At 45.0% G+C, this 20,611-nt stretch overlaps 1 protein-coding gene across 2 annotated transcripts in view; it reads left to right on the plus strand.

Annotated features, from left to right (window-relative positions):
• The first annotated feature begins 12,622 nt into the window (after positions 1 to 12,622).
• Tnfrsf11a (TNF receptor superfamily member 11a) overlaps positions 12,623 to 20,611 on the plus strand; it is a 57,348-nt gene continuing 49,359 nt past the window's right edge. Inside the window, exon 1 of one of the 2 annotated variants that reach the window (XM_021174134.2) lies at positions 12,623 to 12,718. In XM_021174134.2, coding sequence (XP_021029793.1) covers positions 12,641 to 12,718 — 78 coding nt within the window. In that variant the 5' untranslated portion in view covers positions 12,623 to 12,640. The remainder of the gene's footprint in view (positions 12,719 to 20,611) is intronic. The other variant, XM_029484257.1, reaches the window with a different exon arrangement.

Here is a 20,611-nt window from a genome sequence, read left to right on the forward strand (position 1 = left end):
AAACAAACAAACAAACAAACAAACCAATAGGACTGGCCTGGCAGGGGAGCTGCTTCCACTACTAAAAAGAATTTCCCACTAGGGCTGACAGATATGGGTTACAAGGCCTCTGCTACAATTTGGGAATAAGGTAGCATTGAAGTCTTTGTCAGCTACCAGATCATGCAGTTTTAACCATGACACATACCAGCAAGCTGGCTCACAGGTTGCTTCTATATGCCTGTGAGGCCTGAGAATAGGCATGCCCTCAGCTCCAGTTGCCACAAGAAAGCCAAGTGCCTCTTGACTGCACAAGCCAACTGACAAAACAGTCATTGGTGTGGCCTCCACTCAACCTGTTATGCTTGCCTTCCAAATCTCACAAGCTGTTTCTCCTTTGAAGAACCTACCTAGAACCTCTGGGTGCTAAGGAAGTTCAGCTTCCCATTCTAATGTGTGTAATAGACTATGTCACAAAGGTGTGTAGATGGAATTGAGCGAGAATAAAGACCATTTGCTCCATCTTAAAAAAAAAAACAAAAACAAAAAAGGAATCTTAGAACAAAGCCTAGCAGTCATGCCTCTCGCCTTTAGTCCCAGAGCTTGGCAGAGGAGGTAGAAACAGGCAGATCTCTTGAGTATGAGGCCAGACTATTCTATGGAGTGAGTTCAAGAACAGACAAGGCTACACAGAGAAACCCTGTCCCAAAAAACAAAAACCTAAACAAAACTTATAAACATCATTATAAAGATATGTGGAATTAATATCAAAATGATAAGTCTAAACAAATTTTGCTAGATAAAAAAATCAATACTGAGGGCTGGAGAGATGGCTCAGTGGTTAAGAGCACTGACTGTTCTTCCAGAGGTCCTGAGTTCAATTCCCAGCAACCACATGGTGGCTCACAGCCATCTGTAATGGGATCTGATGCCCTCTTCTGATGTGTCTGAAAACAGCTACAGTGTACTCATATACTTTAAATAAACAATATTTTTTAAAAAGCCAATACTGAAACACCAGTTGTATTTCTTTTATACAGATTCTTTTTTTAAATTTTTATTTATAACCAGTTGTATTTCTACATAACACCAATAAACCAAAATAATATCAATATTATTTTGTATTTTGTCTCACTATACAGCCAAGGCTGTCCTGGAATTTACAGTCCTCCAAGCTTAGCCTACCAATAGGTGGGAGGACAGGTGTGTGCCACCATACTCAGAATACTTTAAAATGTAGAAAAATCTACTGAAAATGGATAAACCTCCCCATAGAAAATCCCAAAATACTGAGAGAAGTTCAGAGCATAAATTAGTAGAATTTTTTTTCTGTATACTAGAAGACTCCATTGATCTATTTATGGTCCAGTTATTAAAATCAACTCTGAGACAAAGTCCCAAGTGTTCTTTTGAAAACTCACAAAATACATTTGGAAATTCGAATGACCAAGAAGAGTGAAAACAACCTTAAAAAATGAAGTGGACTGAATAATGATGCCATACGGTAAGATTACTTACACAGTTGTAAACAGAATCCAGAGATACACCTACATATAAGTGGACACTTCTGACTCACAGAGCCAAGTGGTCCCAAAAGTCTTTTCTTTTGATTGCTACTCTATCAGGTGATACCCAGTGGAGGGCAAATGAGCTTTGATGGGATACAGAAGTAGATTTTTAAAGGAACACAGTGAAGCTTCTCAGGGTGTCTATCTTGAGTAGGTTTAACACTTTCTAATATAACCCAATGCCTCAGTTAGGGTTTCTGCTGCCATGAAGAGACACGATGAGCACAGCAGCTTTCATAAAGGAAAATGTTTAATTGGGGCTGGCTTACAAGTTCAGAGGTTTAGTTCATCATCATCATGGCAGGAAGCATGGAGGCACACAGGCAGACACAGTGCTAGAAAGTAGGCAAGAGTTGTACATCTGAATTGGCAGACAGCAGGAAGAAAGAGTGACATTGGACCTGACTTGAGCTTCTGAAACCTCAAAGTCCACCTGTAATGACACACTTCTTCCAACAAGGCCACATCTACTCCATCCAACAAGGGCACAACTCCTAAAAGTACCACTCCCTACAGACCTATAGGAGCCATTTTCTTTCAAACCACTATATAACATTCATTGATCCCCACAGACTTAGAGCCAAATCATACTGCATAATGCATTTAGTCCAATTTCAAAAGTCACCATAGTTTATCACAATAGCAGCACTGTTTAAAAGTCCAAAGTTCAAAGTCTTGTCTAAGACTCATGTAATCTCTCAACTGCAAGTCCCTGTATAATCCAAATAAAAATGCAGGTCACATATTTCCACCATCTAATGGCACAGGATATACATTGCCATTCCAAAAAAGAGGAAAGGGGGCATAGTGAGGAAACACTGGATCAAGCAAGGCCAAAACCCAGCTGGGCAAACGCCAAACTCTGCCTCTCCATGTCTGATGCCAAAGCACTCTTGAAATCTCCACCTCCTTTCACTACCTTGACTGCAATATACTCCTTTCTCTCGGGCTGTTTCCACTCCCTGTTAGCAGCTTTCCTTGGCAAGTATCCCAGGACTCTGGCATTTCCAACATCTTGGGGTCTCTAAGGCAATCCAGGCTTCACCTTCACAGCTTCACACAATGGCATCTCTAGGCTTCTTTGCTGAGACACTCCTGACACATACCTGGCCTTAGCCTCATCCCTTATTCATGGAGGGAGATTCCATAGCCCCTTTCTTATATCCTTGACTCTAAAGCCACGTACTTGGCCAAAGGTGCCAACTGTTGCTACTTGCTGGGGCTCATATCTGGCCCCCTTGTCCAATTACATCTTATCTGCCCTGGAAAACTCTTTATAGACCAGGCTGGATTCAAACTTAAGAGACCTGCTAGTCTCTGCCTTCTGAGTGCTAGTGTGAAAGGTGTGCACCACCACCACACCCAGCCCTAAGCTTCTCTTTAGTTTGTTTTCGGTTTTCTTTACTTCTTTTTCACAAATGGGAAGGTTAGGTGTGTGGGGTCTTGCTCTGAGGTCACCATCTCCTTTATTCCACTAAGCATCAGGCTTTTTTTTCTTACATCTATTTACACTTCCTGGTGCCGCTTTTTCCTCAAACTGTATACCTTGTCTTTGTCCTTGCTCAACTTGTTCCTTTTCATTATAGATCTGTATCAGTGTGGCCACTAATAACCAAGCAACACAGTCAGTACTAGGCTGTCTGAAAAATCTCTCTGCTAAAGTTGTTAATGCCAAACTCTCCAATTTAGCTGCACTCAGGCAGATTTTGGTTTTTTGTTTTTTGGGTTTTTTTTTTTTTTTTGACAAGGGCACAAAGCAGTCACATTCTTGACCAAAATATCACAAGAACAATCTCTAGGCAATATACTAATATTCTTCTCCTCTGAGACCTCTTAAACTGGATCCCTACAGTTCAAATCAGTCTCTGCACTACACCTCTGTCTTAAATATCCCTACTAGTATGGCCCATTAAGCCCTGCTTAAAGTGTCCAATCACTTTTCTAGTCCAAAGTTCTAAAGTGTTCCATATTCTTCCAGGTAGAAATGTGGTCAGGCTTACCATAGCCAATACCCCACTCCTAGCACCAATTTCTGTTTTAGGGTTCTATGGTTGTGAAGGGGCACCATGACCACAGAAACTCTTATAAAGGAAAACATGTAATTGGGGCTGGCTTACAGGTTCAGAGGCTTAATCCATTCTCTTCATGGTAGGAAGCATAGAGGATGTGGGCAGATCTGGTGCTGGGGAAGTAGCTGGGAGTTCTACATCAGCACTGGCAGGCAGCAGAAAGAAAGGGTGACACTTGGCATGCCTTGAGCATCTGAAATATCAAAGCCCACCTCCAAAGACACACTTCCTCCAACAAGGCCACACCTTCTAATAGTGCCATTTTCTACAAGGGCCATTTCCATTCAAACCACCACACCCAAAAAACTGATTGCAAGAAGTAGTTTTGGAAAATTGGATAAGCTGGAAAAGTTATCCTCAACACTACTGAAAGATTGAAAAGGAAATCCACAGAATGTGACAATATATTCTGCTACCTATAAAGAACCAAGGATTTGTATCCAACTGTATATACAGACGTCTCACAAAGGCACAACGAAGACCAGACACCAAAGGAAGAGGCCATGTTGAGGCTTGAACCAATAACTTACAGAAGAGAATATCCAGATGACCCCAAGATTAAAAAAAGATCATTACTACAATAAATCCCCAAATGATAAAACAATGAATGCTTATAAAAAGAGCCAAAATTTAGAAGTCTGGTGGTTCCAGGTGTTGCCAGATAGCAACGGCTTGTGCAGCATCTCACATGTGTCTAATAGAAATGACACATAGACCAGTTTGGAGGACCAGCAGTACCTATTAAAACTGAACATAAAGCTCCCAACAATTTGCCTATCTTATTCCTATATAAACATTAGCTTCAAAGTCCATTAGTTCAAAAGATATGGTTTTGATGTCTGTAGACATTACTTATTGTCAGTCTGATAGTTGATGTCTTTCTATGGAAACTTAAAGCCTCTGCCCCAGAATGAAAACAAAAGAGAGCATGTTGCCTGTGGTGTTGGCAACAGTCTACTTCATGATTTTCATGCTGGCAACATGCAGGTTTTATTTTCTGATAACCTATTAAGCTGTTGATATTATGTTAGGTGGCAATAAAAGTGTTATGAGTGCCATCTTTGGGCAGACATGACGGTTCATTGGGTGAAGGTACTTGCCACCAGGCAGGCATGATGATCTCAGTTCAGTTCCCAGTGACACAGGTAAAGGTGGGCGAGAACCAATCTTTGCAGGTCGTTCTCTGACCCTTACATGCATGCTGTCGTGTGTGCAGGAACACACAAAGACATGAGAGAGAGAGAGAGAGAGAGAGAGAGAGAGAGAGAAGAAGAAGAAGAAGAAGAAGAAGAAGAAGAAGAAGAAGAAGAAGAAGAAGAAGAAGGNAGAAGAAGAAGAAGAAGAAGAAGAAGAAGAAGAAGAAGAAGAAGAAGGAGGAGGAGGAGGAGGAGGAGGAGGAAGAGGAGGAAGAGGAGGAAGAGGAGGAAGAGGAGGAAGAGGAGGAAGAGGAGGAAGAGGAGGAAGAGGAGGAGGAGGACAGAAGGGAAAGGGAATAATGTAAAAAACAAAATAGTTATCCATCAGGCTCAGAAGATGGCTTAATGAATAAGAGCACTTGGTGCCCAAGTATGAGGACCTGTCTTCAATTCCTCAGTACCAAGGGGAGAGGTGCGGGGGGGGGGGGGGGGGGGGGGGGGGGGGAGGGGAGCAGGATGTGGTCACCTACCAGTAACCTGGCTATGGGATGAGGGGGAGGAGGATTGTTGGAGCTTGCTGTGATCCTAGCTGCAGGTTCAATGAGAGACCCTGTCTCAAGCAAGTGAGGTGCAGAGTGATAGGCCATCCAGTACCTTTCTCTGGCCTCAGTGGGCACATTTGGGCATGTGTGTGCATATATATATACCAAACATACACACACCAGTCTAAATAGAAGCTTATTGAAGCCAATCTAATTCTGACCAGTCCTATGCATTTGGCCTTCTGTTAAGAGTCTCCAGCCACCTCCAAATATAGTATAAAATCACAAGCAGAATTGAGGGGGAAGAGGACACACCAATTATATCCCAGCTTCTACTGAACAGCATTAAATTTATCACAAATATTCAAAAGTATGAAAAGTGAAAAGTTTTACTCACAAATTTGGGTACACATTTCTTTTGAACACCACATCTGTCCCTCCCCACTGTACACGAGTTCTTAATATGGTGAGATATCACAATGAGAAGTTATTACATTTTGATTTCTCAAATCAACACTGATACATTGATTATGTTTTAACAGCTTATTTTGCTTAAATAGCAAAATCTTACAAGTGCAGGTATTAACCTCATATGCATTTTTCTTTAGCTCTCTATCCACTAATTGCAGCTGCTTTTAATGTTATCGTGTTTAAAAAAACCAACAAAACAAAACAAAACAAAACAAAACAAAACAAAACAAAAACAAAAAACAACATTACATCAGAGTCCCCAAGCTCCAGCCACTGTTTGTCTCTGGATATCTGCATCAGTCTGAGTCAGCTGCTGGGTGGAGCCTCTCTGAGGACAGCCATGCTAGACTCCTGTCTGCCAGCACAACAGATTATCACTGATAGTGTCAGGGATTGGTAATTGCCCATGGGATGGGTCTCAAGTTGAGTCAGTTATTGCTTAACTGTTCCCTCAGTCTTTGCTCCATCCCCTGTCCCTACATTTCTTATACACAGGATAAATTTTGGATTGAAAGTTTTGTGAGTGGGGTGGTGTCTCTATCCCTCCACTGAGGTTCCTGCCTGGCTACAGGAGGTGGTCTTTTCAGGTTCCATGGCCCCAGTGTTATGAGTCACAGCATTCATTGATTCTTGGGAGCCTCCCTGATCCCAGGTCTCTGTCACTTCCTGGAAATGCCCCCCCCCAACTCCCACCCCCAGAAGCTGCAGATTTCCATTTATTCTCAAGGCTATCAGGCCATCTCTCTTGTTTCTCCCCACACTTGATCCTGAAACTCTCCCCCATTCATCTCCTTCCATCTTCCACCCAGTTCCTTCCTTCCATCTGCCTCCTAAAACTATTTTCTCCCATCTAAGTGAGATTCAAACTTTCTCACTTAGGCCTTTCATCTTGTTTAGCTTCTTTGGCTCTGTGGAGTGTAACATGGTACCTCTGTTTTATGGCTAATATCTACTTATAAGTGAGTACATACTATGCATGTCCTTTTGGGATTGGGTTACCTCAGGATGATATTCTCAAGTTCCATCCATTTGCCTGCAAAGTTCATAAAGTCTTAGTTTTTAATAGCTGAATAGTATTCTATTGTGTAGATGTACCACATGTTCTTTATCCATTCTTTTGTTGAGAGACATCTAGGTTGTTTCTGGTTTTTGGCTATTATAAATAAAGCTGCTAGGGCCCCTAAGAGGATAGGAACTTCACAGCAAGACCAACAGAGTCAACCAACCTTGACCCTTGGGGCTCTCAGAGAATGAACTACCAACCAAAAAATATACATGGACTGAACCCAGGTCTCCCTGTATATATGTAGCAGATATGCAGCTTAGTCTTCATGTGGGTCCCAAATAACTGCAACCTGGGCTCATCATAAAAGCTGTAGCCTGTCTGTGGGATATGTTCTTCTAGCTGGGCTGCCTTGTCTGGCCTCAGTGGGAGAGGATGCATCTAGCCCCGTAGAGACTTTATGTGCCAGAGTGGGGGGATACCCAGGAGGCCCTCACTGCCTCAGAAGAGGAGAGGGGGTGTGGTAGAAGGATTGTGGGAGGGGTAGCTGGGAGGTGGGAAGTGATCGGGATGTAAAGTGAATAAGTTAAAAAAAATACATTTCATAAACCAATTACTGCTTCTGCCCCCAATATTTACAACAGTCCATTCAGAGTGGTTCCCATTTCCTAGAGATTAAATTAAGAGCTGCTCAAATGTAATTTAATAGCTGCAAGCCATCCACAAATCCAAAGATGATATGTGAGTTCTCACCTCTCTGGTTCTAAAAGCTAGAGGTAATGCACACGGGGGCTTTCCAAGGTGCTGTGCACACTGTCCTTATAAACCTGAGATTTGTTCTCTGCACCCGCTGCTCTGTTTTATTTTCCTCATTCCCATGAGAAAATCCTTGGTTGGCTGGGGCACATTACATTTTTTAAATTGGAAATATTCAACTTCAATATAAATAAGAGTTTGATTAAAATATATTATACATGATATCTACATCACCAAAGTTTACTTACTTGTATACTTATAAACTTAAGTGTTAAACTTTTTACTTATGTATATAGATGTGAGGAGGGTTTTTAATTGCAGATGCTCATGGAAGCCAGAAAAGAGGCTTGGATCCCTTGGAGCTGGAATTACAGATAGCTATGAGCTGCCTGACCTAGGTGTTGGCAACTAGACCCTGAGCCCTCTGAGAGATCAGTAAGTGTTCTTAATCTCTGAGCAATCTCTCCAGCCACTAACTTGGTCTTTTAAATCAGGTATAGCACTTAAGTAGTTTCTGTAAGTGATAAGCCACTGCCCTTGCTATAATTTTGTGTATTATTCAGAGTATTTAGGAAAGTACTAGAAATAATTAGGCCCATGTTTCTCATAACAGCACTATGTATAAAAAAAGATGTGCCCGGTATGGTAGCCACACCTTTAGTCCCAGCACTTGGAAGGGAGAGTCAGGAATAGCTCTGTGAGTTTGAGGCCAGCCTGGTCTTCACCGCATGTTCTAATCAAGCCAGAGCTACACAGTGAGACCCTGCCTCAAAAAGGAAAAGAGAAAGATGAGTGTCTCATAATGATTTTAATGGAACTTATTAACAAATGGTATTCTACATTAATGTGTATCAAACATTTGAGGGGCAGTTTTGTGGAGATCCAAATAAGTTCTTTAAAAGCAATTCGATTGTTAAAACCATTTTTGAAGATGTAATGTGTTAATGTGGGCTTTCTACTTTTCAGACCTCTTCCAAAACCAGCACACTCACCTCTGGGGCTTTCCAAGCAGAAGTTTTAAGTCTCTTAATCTTATTTGAAAATAGAAGAGGGCAACGCTGGAGATGTGCCAGGAGCGAGCCTTGGTATTTCTGAAGTGCCACAGTGAAAAGTACCTTCTCTCACAAGTCAGTTCCTTTTCGCAGAAGCAGGCTCTTCCAGCTCTCTCAACCACTGTTCTGTCCAGAAAGCCCATCTCCGCATCCAAGATAGCACAGGTTAGACAACTCAAGAGAACTTTACCCATCCTAGTGGCTGCCCCTATACTCTTTTAGTGTTTCAACATCTATCAAGTTACTGTCATTTAAAAATGCAAAAGCAGCCATGTGTGGTGGGTCACATCTTCAACCCCAGCATTTGGTTGTCAATGGCAGAAGTGTGTTGAGAGCCACTGTTGACTACAGATAAGACCCTGTCTAAGGAGTGGGGGGGGGGGAGCCAGGCATGGTGGCACATACCTTTTCTTAGGAGTAAAATAGGAGAGAAGGAGGGGAGGTGTAAGAGATCATTGAGGAGGCTGGGAGGGAGTGCTTTTCCGATCTCCTCACGTTCCTGTCTTCACACTGGACATGTGAGCACACCAAGAGAACCTGCTCTGAGAGAACACCAAAGCCCCAGCTCATCAATCCCAAACAGAGGGAGCCTCACCTCCTAGTGCACCTCAGAAATGGGTTAATAGTGGGAAAGAAAGGTGCACACAGAGGGTTGAGGGTTACCTTTTTTTTGTAACTTTCTATTAAAAAACATTTTTCCTTTAAAAAAGTGCCTTTTTCTTTATATCTGGGTGATATGTCTGAGTTCAGACTGGCCTTGACCATCGTGGGAAGAAAAGAGATGGCAACAGGAATCTCCCCTTGTTACCCCAATGTCTGACCCCACATCTAAAGACTTCAGCTTTCTGTAGGTCCTGGGCCCTAACAATGTGGAAACCCCAAGTCTTGTTGATGGAGTACGGTTCCTTGAACTCCTGGTGTTAGGTTAGGGGAGGAACAGGTGTCAGTCTTTTGTCCTCTTTTCTTGAGTTGAAGTACCTAGGTGTAGGAACAGGAAACAGGAACTCAAGAGGTGACAGTGCATATCTCTAAGCCCTGTACTCTGAGGCAGGGACAAGCAAATCCCTGCAATTTTGAAGCCTGCCTGTTTTACATTTTGAATTCAGAGCTAGCCAGGACTACATTATGAGACTGTGTCTAAAAATGCGAATTGCAAGGACTGGAGAGGTGGCTCAGCAGTTCAGAGGACTTACTGGTCATGCAGAGGAACCTGGCTGAGTTCTTAGCAGCCACACCAGGCAGCTAACAACCACCTGTAACTCCAGTTCCCAGGGATCTATCTCTGGTCCCATCTTGTGGACTATATTAACACTTGTACACATGTGTTACAGAAAAAACTTAGCAAGCATATACATATTCCTGTAAGATTAAAAATTGTTTTTAAAAATTATAAAAGAACTTTGCCCTCAGTGAAAGTTCAGTTGGTCGCTGACTTTTAATAGTCGGATAAACTCCATCTTTTTCAGCTTTGTCACGGCCCAAGAATAATAGCATCCATCACAAGCACTGCGAGAATGTTGGATCCTCCTCCTCCTCCTGACTCAGAGTGCACAGTCCTGCCCTGGTGCTAGGCAGTAGCTGAACCACAGCTCCCACTCAACTGGGAGCAAGAGGGGAAGCAGCCAGCAATCTGCAGAGTCCTGTGTTCTGACCTGTGGCATCTGGGCTGGATTATTTCAACTTGTGGGTTCGCCTTCACGTAGCCATGTCATTAATCAGGGAGCATCTGCACTTTTAAACCATCAAAAATAAAGTTCTAACTTTCTCTTTTCCCCACTGTGCAACTCGGCTGATACTGAGAATTCACTTCTGTTTGTTGCCTAGAGACTGTAGACGAGTCTTGAGCCTCTCTGTACCTCTGTCTGAGCTGCAGAGCTCTTCTCCAGGCTGCAGTGGGGGTACTCACTGTGAGCTTCAGCACTTGCCGCTGTGGACTTCCCAGAAAGGCTCTTCACTGCTTCAGGTAAACCCCACGAGGCTGGAGTGCTTGTTTACAAATGTGAAATCGAGCAGTAAGTTGCTTCTCTCATTTACTATGTGAACATCTTTTCAACAAACATGTAGGGGTTTTAAATATTACAAACCATGAAAAACAAACTTTTCTCTACTGAAATCCACATTTTTTCCTTTGTGTGATTTTTTTATCAAAATGCTGAAATAAACCGTTTTGTGCATTCCTTCAGTGTGTCAACATGTTAAATTCTTAGACATGGACTTGCTTCTCCAAATGATTTTTAACTTTTTAAGGCAACACACATAGTTTAGTTTCCAGAAAACATAAAAGCAACTGGGTAGTAAACCAATCAGGGTGTACAGCCAAGAATTTAAAAGTCAAGCAAGTATTTTGAGGAGATAAAAGGATCCCTGGGGCTCACTTAGCCAGCCAGTCTAGCAGAATTGGTAAGGTCTCTAGGTTTTGTGAACGATTCTTTATTAAGAAGGAGAAGTAATTAAGGAAGATACTCAGCATTGGCCTCAGGCCTCCAACGTGCACATGAACACACACACACACACACACAAACAAGGATATGTATGAAGCAGGCTAATGATGGGTGACAAAATAGAATCTTAAAAGTTATCCAAAGGACTGTTTTCCAGGAAAGGGTTTTGTAACCTGAAAAATTTCCCACTTTTCTGTTTTAAAAATAATATCATTTTAAATCAAAGAGTTCTACTGTAGTATTATTTAACACAAAAATTGTATTGCAATGCATGAAATAAAATACTGTTTTCAAAACTGTTTTAAAGAAACACAAAGAAAATCAATAATAAAAGTGGACTAAAGATTCAACAAACAAAAAAATCAGAAAGATAAAAAAGACTTCACCGTATGTGACGATCACTAAATGTGCATGCTCATAGGAAGGCAGAAACAGTCTAAAATGTATGCTGCCACTTTAAACAGTCTTGCATGGGAAAGAATCAGATATACTACTTACATAGCATTCATAAGAAAGGTGGCATGGCTACATATAAATGTAAAGTAGACCAGAATGTGAAATTTTATGTTGATCAAGAAGGGCATGTCGTGATGATAAAAGGTCAATGTACCGAGAAGACATAAATCGCTATGTCTCGAGGGAGTTTCAAGGATGAGAAAAACTGACAGAATTCAAAGAAATAATAGACAAATCCAGTCTTCCTTGTTAGAAAACTTCATAGTTTCTCAGAATTAGACGGAAAAACCATTAACATGGAAGTCAGAAAGCTGGCAGAGACGGTTCTGGCACTCAAGGAATTGAAAACACTGTGTTTCTGTTGACTGGAGACAAAGCTCTTCCTCTTACTGTTACTACACAGAGGCAAGGCTGCATGTACCATTGTGTAACCAACACTGACCTGAAATTTGGAAAAAGACAAACCCAGAAGCCAGTAATGAGAATCCCTTAACTAATACGACAGGATCGCTTATTCCTGACTTTAAACTAGTTCTGTATTAGAAGAGGTAGGTGGCCTAGAGGTTCGGGTGAAGGGCTTCGTTAAGCATGGTGGCAAGTTTCTACCTACCTGGAAAGCTTGCTATGAATGTGACAGAGGGGGTGAAGGGCAGAGACAGGTGCGGTGACTCGGAGAACAGCCAAGAGGAAGCGGTTGTTGGAGGCGGCCAGAATGAGGGGAAGTATAGGGTTGGGTAAAGGAGATTTGGGGGAGCCGTGGACACTACATTGTGTAGATTCTTTAGCCACAGTTAAGGAAACCCCAACAGGGGTGCACCTTCTGCAGGCAGGGTCCACAGTGGCGACAAGGCAGGGTCCACTGAAGGCGAAGGACAACCTTGGCAGGGCTTTCTAGCGCCTGCCCGCAGGTGCTACACCCAGAGAGCTCAGCGCCTGGGGACACTCGGACAGGACCCCGCGCGGGTCTGAAGCACTCGTGGAATGCCGAAACCATCCCTGTCCCGCGTCACGGCAGCCCACGCTCGGGCACCCCCTGGCGGAGCTGGTCGGCGGCGCGGGGGCAGGTGCCGGGCGGAGCCGGGCGCACGGGGCGGGACGAGGCGGGCGGAGGGCGGCGGCGACCGCGGGTCCACAGAGGCCGCGCGCCCAGCCCGCCCGCACCGCGCCATGGCCCCGCGCGCCCGGCGGCGCCGCCAGCTGCCCGCGCCGCTGCTGGCGCTCTGCGTGCTGCTCGTTCCACTGCAGGTAAGGATCCGCACCGCTGTCGCCTGTGGTCCCCCAGGGTCGAGGTCCCCTGGCGCGCCGCAGCCTCACGAGCACCAGGTGAAACTCGGGGTATCCGGATGGAGACCCCAGCTGGTGCGTGGATCTAAGGGACGGCGACTGGGAGGGTGCTGCGGCTTGGAAAGCTGAGGTTTGCAGAAGCCGGAACCTGGGCCACGGGATCTGCGGAGCACGGAGCTTGGGTGCTACCTTGTTTCTCCGGGTGCACCTAGTAGGCTCTTCCCATCTGTAGCTAACGCGGGCCTCTGCGACACTCAGTAAGATTGTATGTACAGACCAGGTTAGTGATTCCTTCCTAAAACCTGCTACCCTTGGGGGTGTGCTTTCAATCCGCGTGGGTCCCTGGGAGCGCAGGGTCCCTGCCTTGTTCTTCACATCCTACCCTATTTTAGTTTTCTCTCCATCTGCCCCACTGCGAAGGCGGAGAAGTGTAGGAGGGATGCCCTGGATGAGAGTTGGAAGTTTCTTTGGCCAAGCTGACAAGCTTTCCTTTTCGTGTGTTCCCTTTTCTCCCTCCGCCCCACAAACAGCTCGTGGATCGGCAGGAGTTGCTTGTGCTTAGAAACCTTTGACCATGTTAGGATGAAATATGTCTTTGCAATGGCAGAAACTAGGGTAGTGATGCGCCTCGAGCTATTACTGATGCCAAGAACAAGCCTTGCAATCCCTGCCTCCACCTGGGATGGGTCTGGGATCAATGGTGATGGACAGGATGTAACTAGAATGCATAGTACTTAGGGACCAGGGCTTTTCTGGCAGCTCTTCGGGCACCATCACCAGCCTAGAGGAGGAGGCAAAAGTCAGTGTGGAGAATCCCCTCCCTGCAGCCTAATGTCCCTGCAGGAAGAGCTCCCAGGTCCCTGAACCCCGCGTTAGGGTCCCTCTGGAGTCGCTAGTGCTTGATAAAGAGCGTGGGTCCCAGTTGCTGGTCTGCTGGCAACTGAGGGGTCTCACTGGGGTTCCCGGGAGTGATTTCTTTACCACCGTTACTCAGTGTGGCAGCCATCCCAAGCACCAAGCCAAATGTTCACTTCTGTCCGGGTCGACTGAGTTGTTCAATGAAGGGAAGCCTGCTAAACATCATGTGCGCTTGGAGGTTCCTCTGCGGGAAGGGAAAATGTCAGTGAGGTTTCTTGGCTCAGCAGTTTTAGTTTCTCCTTCTCCTGTTAAAACAGTCTTTGGCTTCTGTGATTGTCACTGCCCTAGGAGACCTGGCTGTGTTTGAGGTAAGGAGAGGAGAGAAAGGCAGCTTATCTGACATCAGGACAGAAATAGTGCAAATGTACTTAAGATTGGAGCTGAACAGTAAAAAGACTCACTCTACTTCATTGCCAGCAGATTGGGTCTCTTAGAGTGGCTGAGGGAGGGCAAGGCTCGAGGACCTAACAGAATCGACCATTTGAAGCACTTCAAATGTTGCTTGCTTAATGAAGTGATCAACAGGTGGGACAGGGAGCTACCTTTAAAAAAAAAAAAAAAAAAAAAAAAAAACACTAAAAAACCGGGTCTCTATCAATAGCTAACTGCCTCAGAAAACCTGCCTGACCACACAGTGAAAAGGAAAAAAAGTTCCCACATTTGATTCTAATAACAGTCTAGCATAGCGTTTGGAACTAGCTGGCAGCTCTCCTACTTTGTATGTATGTCTGTGTGCAGGCATGTGCTGGGTGTGTTCTTGGCAGTGCTGGGTATGGGACCAGGGGCTGGTCCGAGAGGACCAGCATCTCACCACTTAGCTACACCCTCCACCTCCTCCTGTGGTTTTCTCATCTCAGGACAAGTGTGCGTGTTTGTTATGCTATCTTATTTAGTGAACAGTAACCCAAAGCAGTTGCTGCATGTTCAGCATAGTCGCAGATTTTAAGTTGTATCTTTGATCAGCAGTTGATTGAGTTGTGTGCAGAATTCGCGGGCACAGTGAACTGACTGTATGTGGCTTAAGTTGGTCTCTCAGATCATCCCGTCCCTACCTTCTTTTTCTCTTCTGCTTTTCTTTGAGGCATTTTAATTATATACATGTTTTATTTGTAACTATATATATATAAATATGTATATATGTACATGTATATATTTAAAAACTATTGTGAGGTGTGGGCTAGAGAGCAGACTTACAGCAGTTTTTGCCTGTGAGTGTACCTCCTTGGAGGTCGAATGACCCTTTCACACGGATCATACATCAAATATCCTGCATATCAGATATTTTAATTACAATTTATGACATTAGCAAAATTACAGTTATGAAGTAGCAATGAAAATCATTTTATGGGTGAGGAAGGTCACCAGAACATGAGGCACTACATTAAAGGGTTGAGCCATGAGGAAGGATGAGGAGCGGGGATAATTCACCTGGAAGCCAGCTCTACCCTCAGCCGTGTGGGTCTGAGGATGAAGCTCCATTCAGAAAGCACAGTGGTAGGTGTGTTTGCCTGATAAGCCATTTCACCACCCAGTAAGTTTATTGTTCCTCAGTAATCTTACTAGGAATATGTGCTACTAAAACGCAAATTATTCAGAGGACATTACACCATGAAGATTCACTCTGAGCATTAGTTATATGCATTTGAACCATATGCAGACTTCTGCATAGATCATTTCCACTTAGGTGACCGACTCTGAGTGCTCGGGGGGGGGGGCTTGTTTGTGTCCAGTGGAAGGCCATGCTCTCTTATATCTGTCTTCCCGTATTTTCAACTGAATTTGTTTTCAGAGCTAATGAAAATATGCTTTTAAAATGTCTTAAGCCTTATGTTGATAGTTCAGTTGCACAGTTGTCCCTGAGATAACTTTGCGTACACATACCAGGTTACCTAAGACCTTGGGACTGATTCCCTCGATGGCCATTTACAGAGTGTAAAACATGCCATTAAGAAACTGCCCAGCCAGGCGTGGTGGCGCACGCCTTTAATCCCAGCACTTGGGAGTCAGAGACAGGTGGATTTCTGAGTTCGAGGCCAGCCTGGTCTACAGAGTGAGTTCCAGGACAGCCAGGGCTATACAGAGAAACCCTGTCTTGAAAAAAAAAAAAAAAAAAAAAAAAAAAACCAAGCAAATGCGTAATTGGATCTGCCCAGGTTATAGTCTAAAGGCACAGACAATGGGAGAAGCTGTAACGGCCATAAAGAAGTGTGTGATAAGAAAAGCACATTGGAGAGGGAGGAGGGAGGGAGGAGGGAGGGAGGAGGGAGAGGGCGTGCTTTGGGAGGAAGAGTTTTCTCAAGTAGTCTTTGAAGGATGGGGAAATCAAGCTTCAGAGAAGAAGTGATCCAAGAGGTGGGTCAGGAAGAAAGCTTTCTAGGTCAAGGGGATGGTGCGTGTGGTTTAGACATAAAGGGATCTTGCCAATGAGAAACCACCAGTGTTTATGACCTTACAGATTAGCACAAGGCCCTGAATTCAGGAAACGCACCAAACAGATGAGGCATTAAACCTTTACAGTTTTGAGATAACTCAGACACAGCCCTTATTGAGGTGGTAAGGCAGGCTATAAACAAGGAGGCTCTGGAAAAGCCTATGGGGCCCCTTCCAAGGAAATCCCCTAGGGCGTGGCTACATTTGAGCTTTGTGCCACACTGCCTCATTTTAGTTGGGAGACCTGTGTATGGATTAACTTTTTGTTTATGAACACGGACACACAGTTATGAGCTTTCAGATGTTGGGTTGCTGGGACTTAAGATGTCTCTCCTCTTCTTCCTGGGACTGTGATAGAAGCATTGTCAGTCAGGGACTGTGAGCTTGCTTTTTCGTTATCTACCCTGCAGTTGTTCTTACACCAGGAAAAAGGTAACAATGGACTCTCTGAAGGTCAATAAATCACTGTTTTATGAAGCCCTGGAAAGGGGAGTTCCAGGCTCAGCTCTCTCTAGAGAGGGCTGTTTTGAGAAGGTGTAGAGTGAACTTTATCTGCCATGGAAGTATCAGAAAAAAGTCCCTTGTTGAATTTTCTTATTTTTGGAGTGCAAAGGGGGAAAGTGAGCAATTTTCCCACCTTAGGTGTTTGATGGATTCTAGGAATGTCTGTGCGTTTCCCCTGTAATGACAGTCTGTGCATGCCCCGATAGTCATTGTCCAGCTATTTCATACTTGGCATCTCCTCCTGACCCTGCAAGAGCTGGTGGCTTCTCTTCTGCTTCCTGCAGCTTTCTGTTCTTCACCTACAAGGGCATCCGGCTGCCTGTAAGTCCCTAACTTTACCACTGTGTGCCCCTGACTAAGGGAAGGGCTTCTTACCTAGGCAGTTTTTCCTTTTGCAGCTGCGTCCTTGCCCAAGTTTACGGTAGGCTTCTGTCTGGGTGCTTGAGTATCCACAGCTAGAAAGACAGGTTAAGTTTAGCTCACACTGTTTGCCAGCAATCACTGGGGCCAGAGGAACCAGGAAGGAGCTGTGGGCTTCTGCCAACAGGCTTGGTCCCTCCGAAGTTGGTCAGGTGCTTTGAAGTTGGAAGTCCTGTGGGTATTTTCTGTCCTGATTCTGAGAGATGAATGAGGTGTGTTTCCTGCCAGTGTTCCCTTCCAGGCCCTATCCCCTCCCCCACTCCCATTCTTCACCTCTACCCCTCCCCACCTCACACTCCTAATGCTCCCAGTCTACCTCTGTCACCAGAGGGATGGCTGATATTGCTGTTCTCACAGCAGCATGTTCCATTCTGAGAAGCTGACCAAAGAACCCCCAGCCAGCATGTGGAAACACATTCTTTTCAGCTGCCTGATGACAACTTTATATCTGCTTTTGTTCTGGGGGCTGCTACAGGCATTCCGCTATGAGCAGGGAAGGGAAATGTGTTAAATGCACGCACTTAATATATCAAGATCAACACCCCCTACCACTTAGACACTATAACAGGTTAAAAGAAACAGACTTGAAAGACAAAGCCTCCTTAGGAGACCAGAAGTGTAGTCATGTGAAGACAGTGGAGTATTTTCAGGGTGGAGCATTCCAACCCAAAGTGAATGCTAGGGAAGAGAGGTGGCCGCTGAGTCTGTCTTCTGGGGTAACGGAAGGAAGATCATTGGTGTTGTGTTTTCTGGAACTCTAGAGGCCAGCATTCCTGGATTCAAGGGTGTTAGGCAGTGAGAGAAGGCATGAGGCAGCCCTCTAGGCTTTAAGTGCAAGCAGAATCGTTCAGATATAATCTTGCTACTTGTGATCTGGAGAGAGACCTGACCAGATTTGGGTGTCAAGGGGAGGGGTAGCAGGGTTGGTGTGGGCCAGCAAAGAGGCCTCTGCCTTGGTTCAAGGAAGAGCTAGAGAAGGCTCAAATCAGGTCAGGGCAATGGTGAGAGAGTTGAGTGTAGGGGAGATTTTAGAGCTGCTAGCTCTGCCTGTGGTGCAGGTGGCAAAAGATGCTCTCAGACTTACTAAGACAGCAAGCAAGCAGAAGGCAGAGGCTAGGCAAACAACATGCCACTTGAATCCTATCTTTGGCAACTTAGAAGTACTTGATACAAACCAAAGCATTTTCAGGTTCATGTGAAATTGGACTTTCCTTAAAAAAAAAAAAAAGGTGACATTTAAAGTGTTGAAGTGTATTCAACCTAGAACTGAGGTTCCCCAGTAAACATCTAAAGACCCAAGAACTAGCTGGGTGCATATGTGTGTTCTGGAATCTACAGAGCCATATCCTGCCCTAGGGGTGTCTTAGGATGAGACAGGCAGGATGAAGGCCCCACTGTGAAAAGAAGAGACAAGATAGGCAGAGAGTGATCTCCTGATGGCACAGCATCCCAACAGGTGTTATGTGACCCCTGTCTCCCCAGCAGCCCCAGGGCCATCACCTGCCTCCTAAACACCGTAGGACAAGGATGTTTATATTGGACCAGGACTTCTCGATTGTGTAGTCCTTTTCCTGGCAGGTTGCTGTTGCTTTCCTCTCTGCCTAGCACCTCCCAGATTCCACTAAGAAAAAAAATTCCTAAGCCAGCAGGTGACAGGGAAGTCCTTGGCAAGCTTCAGGAAGAACTGACCAAAAAGAAAAAGAAAGAAAAAAAAACCCACCAAAACCAAAAATAAACCCTTTCAGCTCACAGAGAAATGAAGCTAATTCCATGTCCCGCTTACAGTGTCAGGAGCACAAGGGCCACTTCCTGGAGCTGGCAGAAATCTGAAGAGTTTCCATTTAAAATGAGGAAGAAAAACTCTAGCTTTTGGTGAATGTGCAGCCTAAACTGAGCAAACAGGGAAATGGGGTGTGGCCTCGCCTCCTGTCTGCAAGCTTGGCAGGCTCAGCTAGACCAGGAGTTTTTTCTGTCTCTCAAGTGGGAAGTGGACCACTTCCGTTTAGTTTTGATTACATATCTTATTTTACTTTACTTAATTTTTCTTCTCGTGTGATGCATATGTATTCAGTCTATGCACACATATATGTGCACACATGTATGTGCACATGCAGGCCAGGAGAGGGTGTTGAATGTTCCAATCTATCAGTCTCTGCCTTATTCTTTTGAATGTTTCTCACTTACCCTGGAGTGGGGTTGGCAGTCAGAAAACTGAGTCAATCCTTGGTTTTTCAACTTCACGTTCAAGGTGCTGGAGGCATAGACATGTGAGGCCCTGCAGACTTTATTACTTGGTGCTGGGCTCTGAACCCAGGTCCCAAACTTATGCAGCAAACTCTGAACCACTGAGCCGTCGCCCCAGACCCTCTCTTACTCCTTCTAGCTAACTGAGTTGGGTAGTTAGCACCCAACTTGAAAGTGCTTATAACACAGCAGTTGCCAAACCCGTGTGCAGGCCCCTTAGCTTCTCTTTTTATCAGACCCAGTTAGACCAGCAGGGTAACAGCCCCAGCTCCAGTGTTTTGTTTGTTAAGCGTGGTGGAGTTATCCACATCTGCCCTCACCACCCTGCACCATGTTTAAACATTTCCAGCTCTAGGGAACTTCCAGAGAGCACATCTACCTCCAACAAGTCTCCACTGACTCCCTTCCCCAGATTCGCTCTCTAATGGGTCAATGTCTTCTTTATTTGCTCAAGGTTGTTCACCCACAACTTCTATACCCCCAGGTTGGCCATGCTGGTTCCTTGTACCTCTTGGTGAGCTTTTTTTTAATCGTCCTTTCAAGGCAGTTGGCACTCATTTAGCACTTCCTGGCAAAACCCAAGCTCCTCGGGGCATTACAGAAAGTGCTGGAGTCAGGACAGCAGTTTCTGACCTCCTGCGCTCAGGACCACCCCACCCCATTCTTCCTCCCTGTCTCAGATAGACAGAGATGGCTGTGCAGAAAAGATTTGGGAGTTTGGTGTTTGGCTACTGGAATTTGGTTTCTGTAACTGTGACAGAGCAGTTTGACCAACAGCATCTTGGAGACGAAAAGGTTTATTTGGCTTACCCATCCCAGCCACAGCCACTGAGGGAAGAAGTCAGGGCAGAAACCACAGAGGACCCCTGTCTCCTGGCTTCCCGGCTGTGGCTTGCTCAGCCTGCTTTCATATATGTATGACCCAGGACCACCTCCCCAGGGCTGGCATCATTCACAGTGAGCTAATCAAGAAAATGTTCCCACAGACATGCCCACAGGCCAATCTGATGGAGGCAAGTCCTCACTGAGGTATTCCAGGCTGGCTGTAGTTTGGGTCAAGTTGACAAAAACTCACCAGCATACGACCCAGTCCTCATGCATGGATTCTGAGTAGAACAGGGATGGGGTGGAAGGGAAGGAGGTGTGGCCACTAGAGTATACCTGAGAAAAACATTGTCCAGTCTGGCCAGAGAGAGGAGCTGGATTTTGTAGGATCTGGATCATGGAGGAAGAACTGTGGGTCTCAGATCTAGCAGGCTGTACACATCAGGTGGCAGGATTCCCCAGCGGTGGTCTTTGCCCCCAGTCCCATCCCTACCTGAAAACGTCACACCTGAG

The sequence above is a fragment of the Mus caroli genome, chromosome 1, assembly GCF_900094665.2.
Source record: "Mus caroli chromosome 1, CAROLI_EIJ_v1.1, whole genome shotgun sequence".
Lineage (NCBI taxonomy): Eukaryota > Metazoa > Chordata > Mammalia > Rodentia > Muridae > Mus > Mus caroli.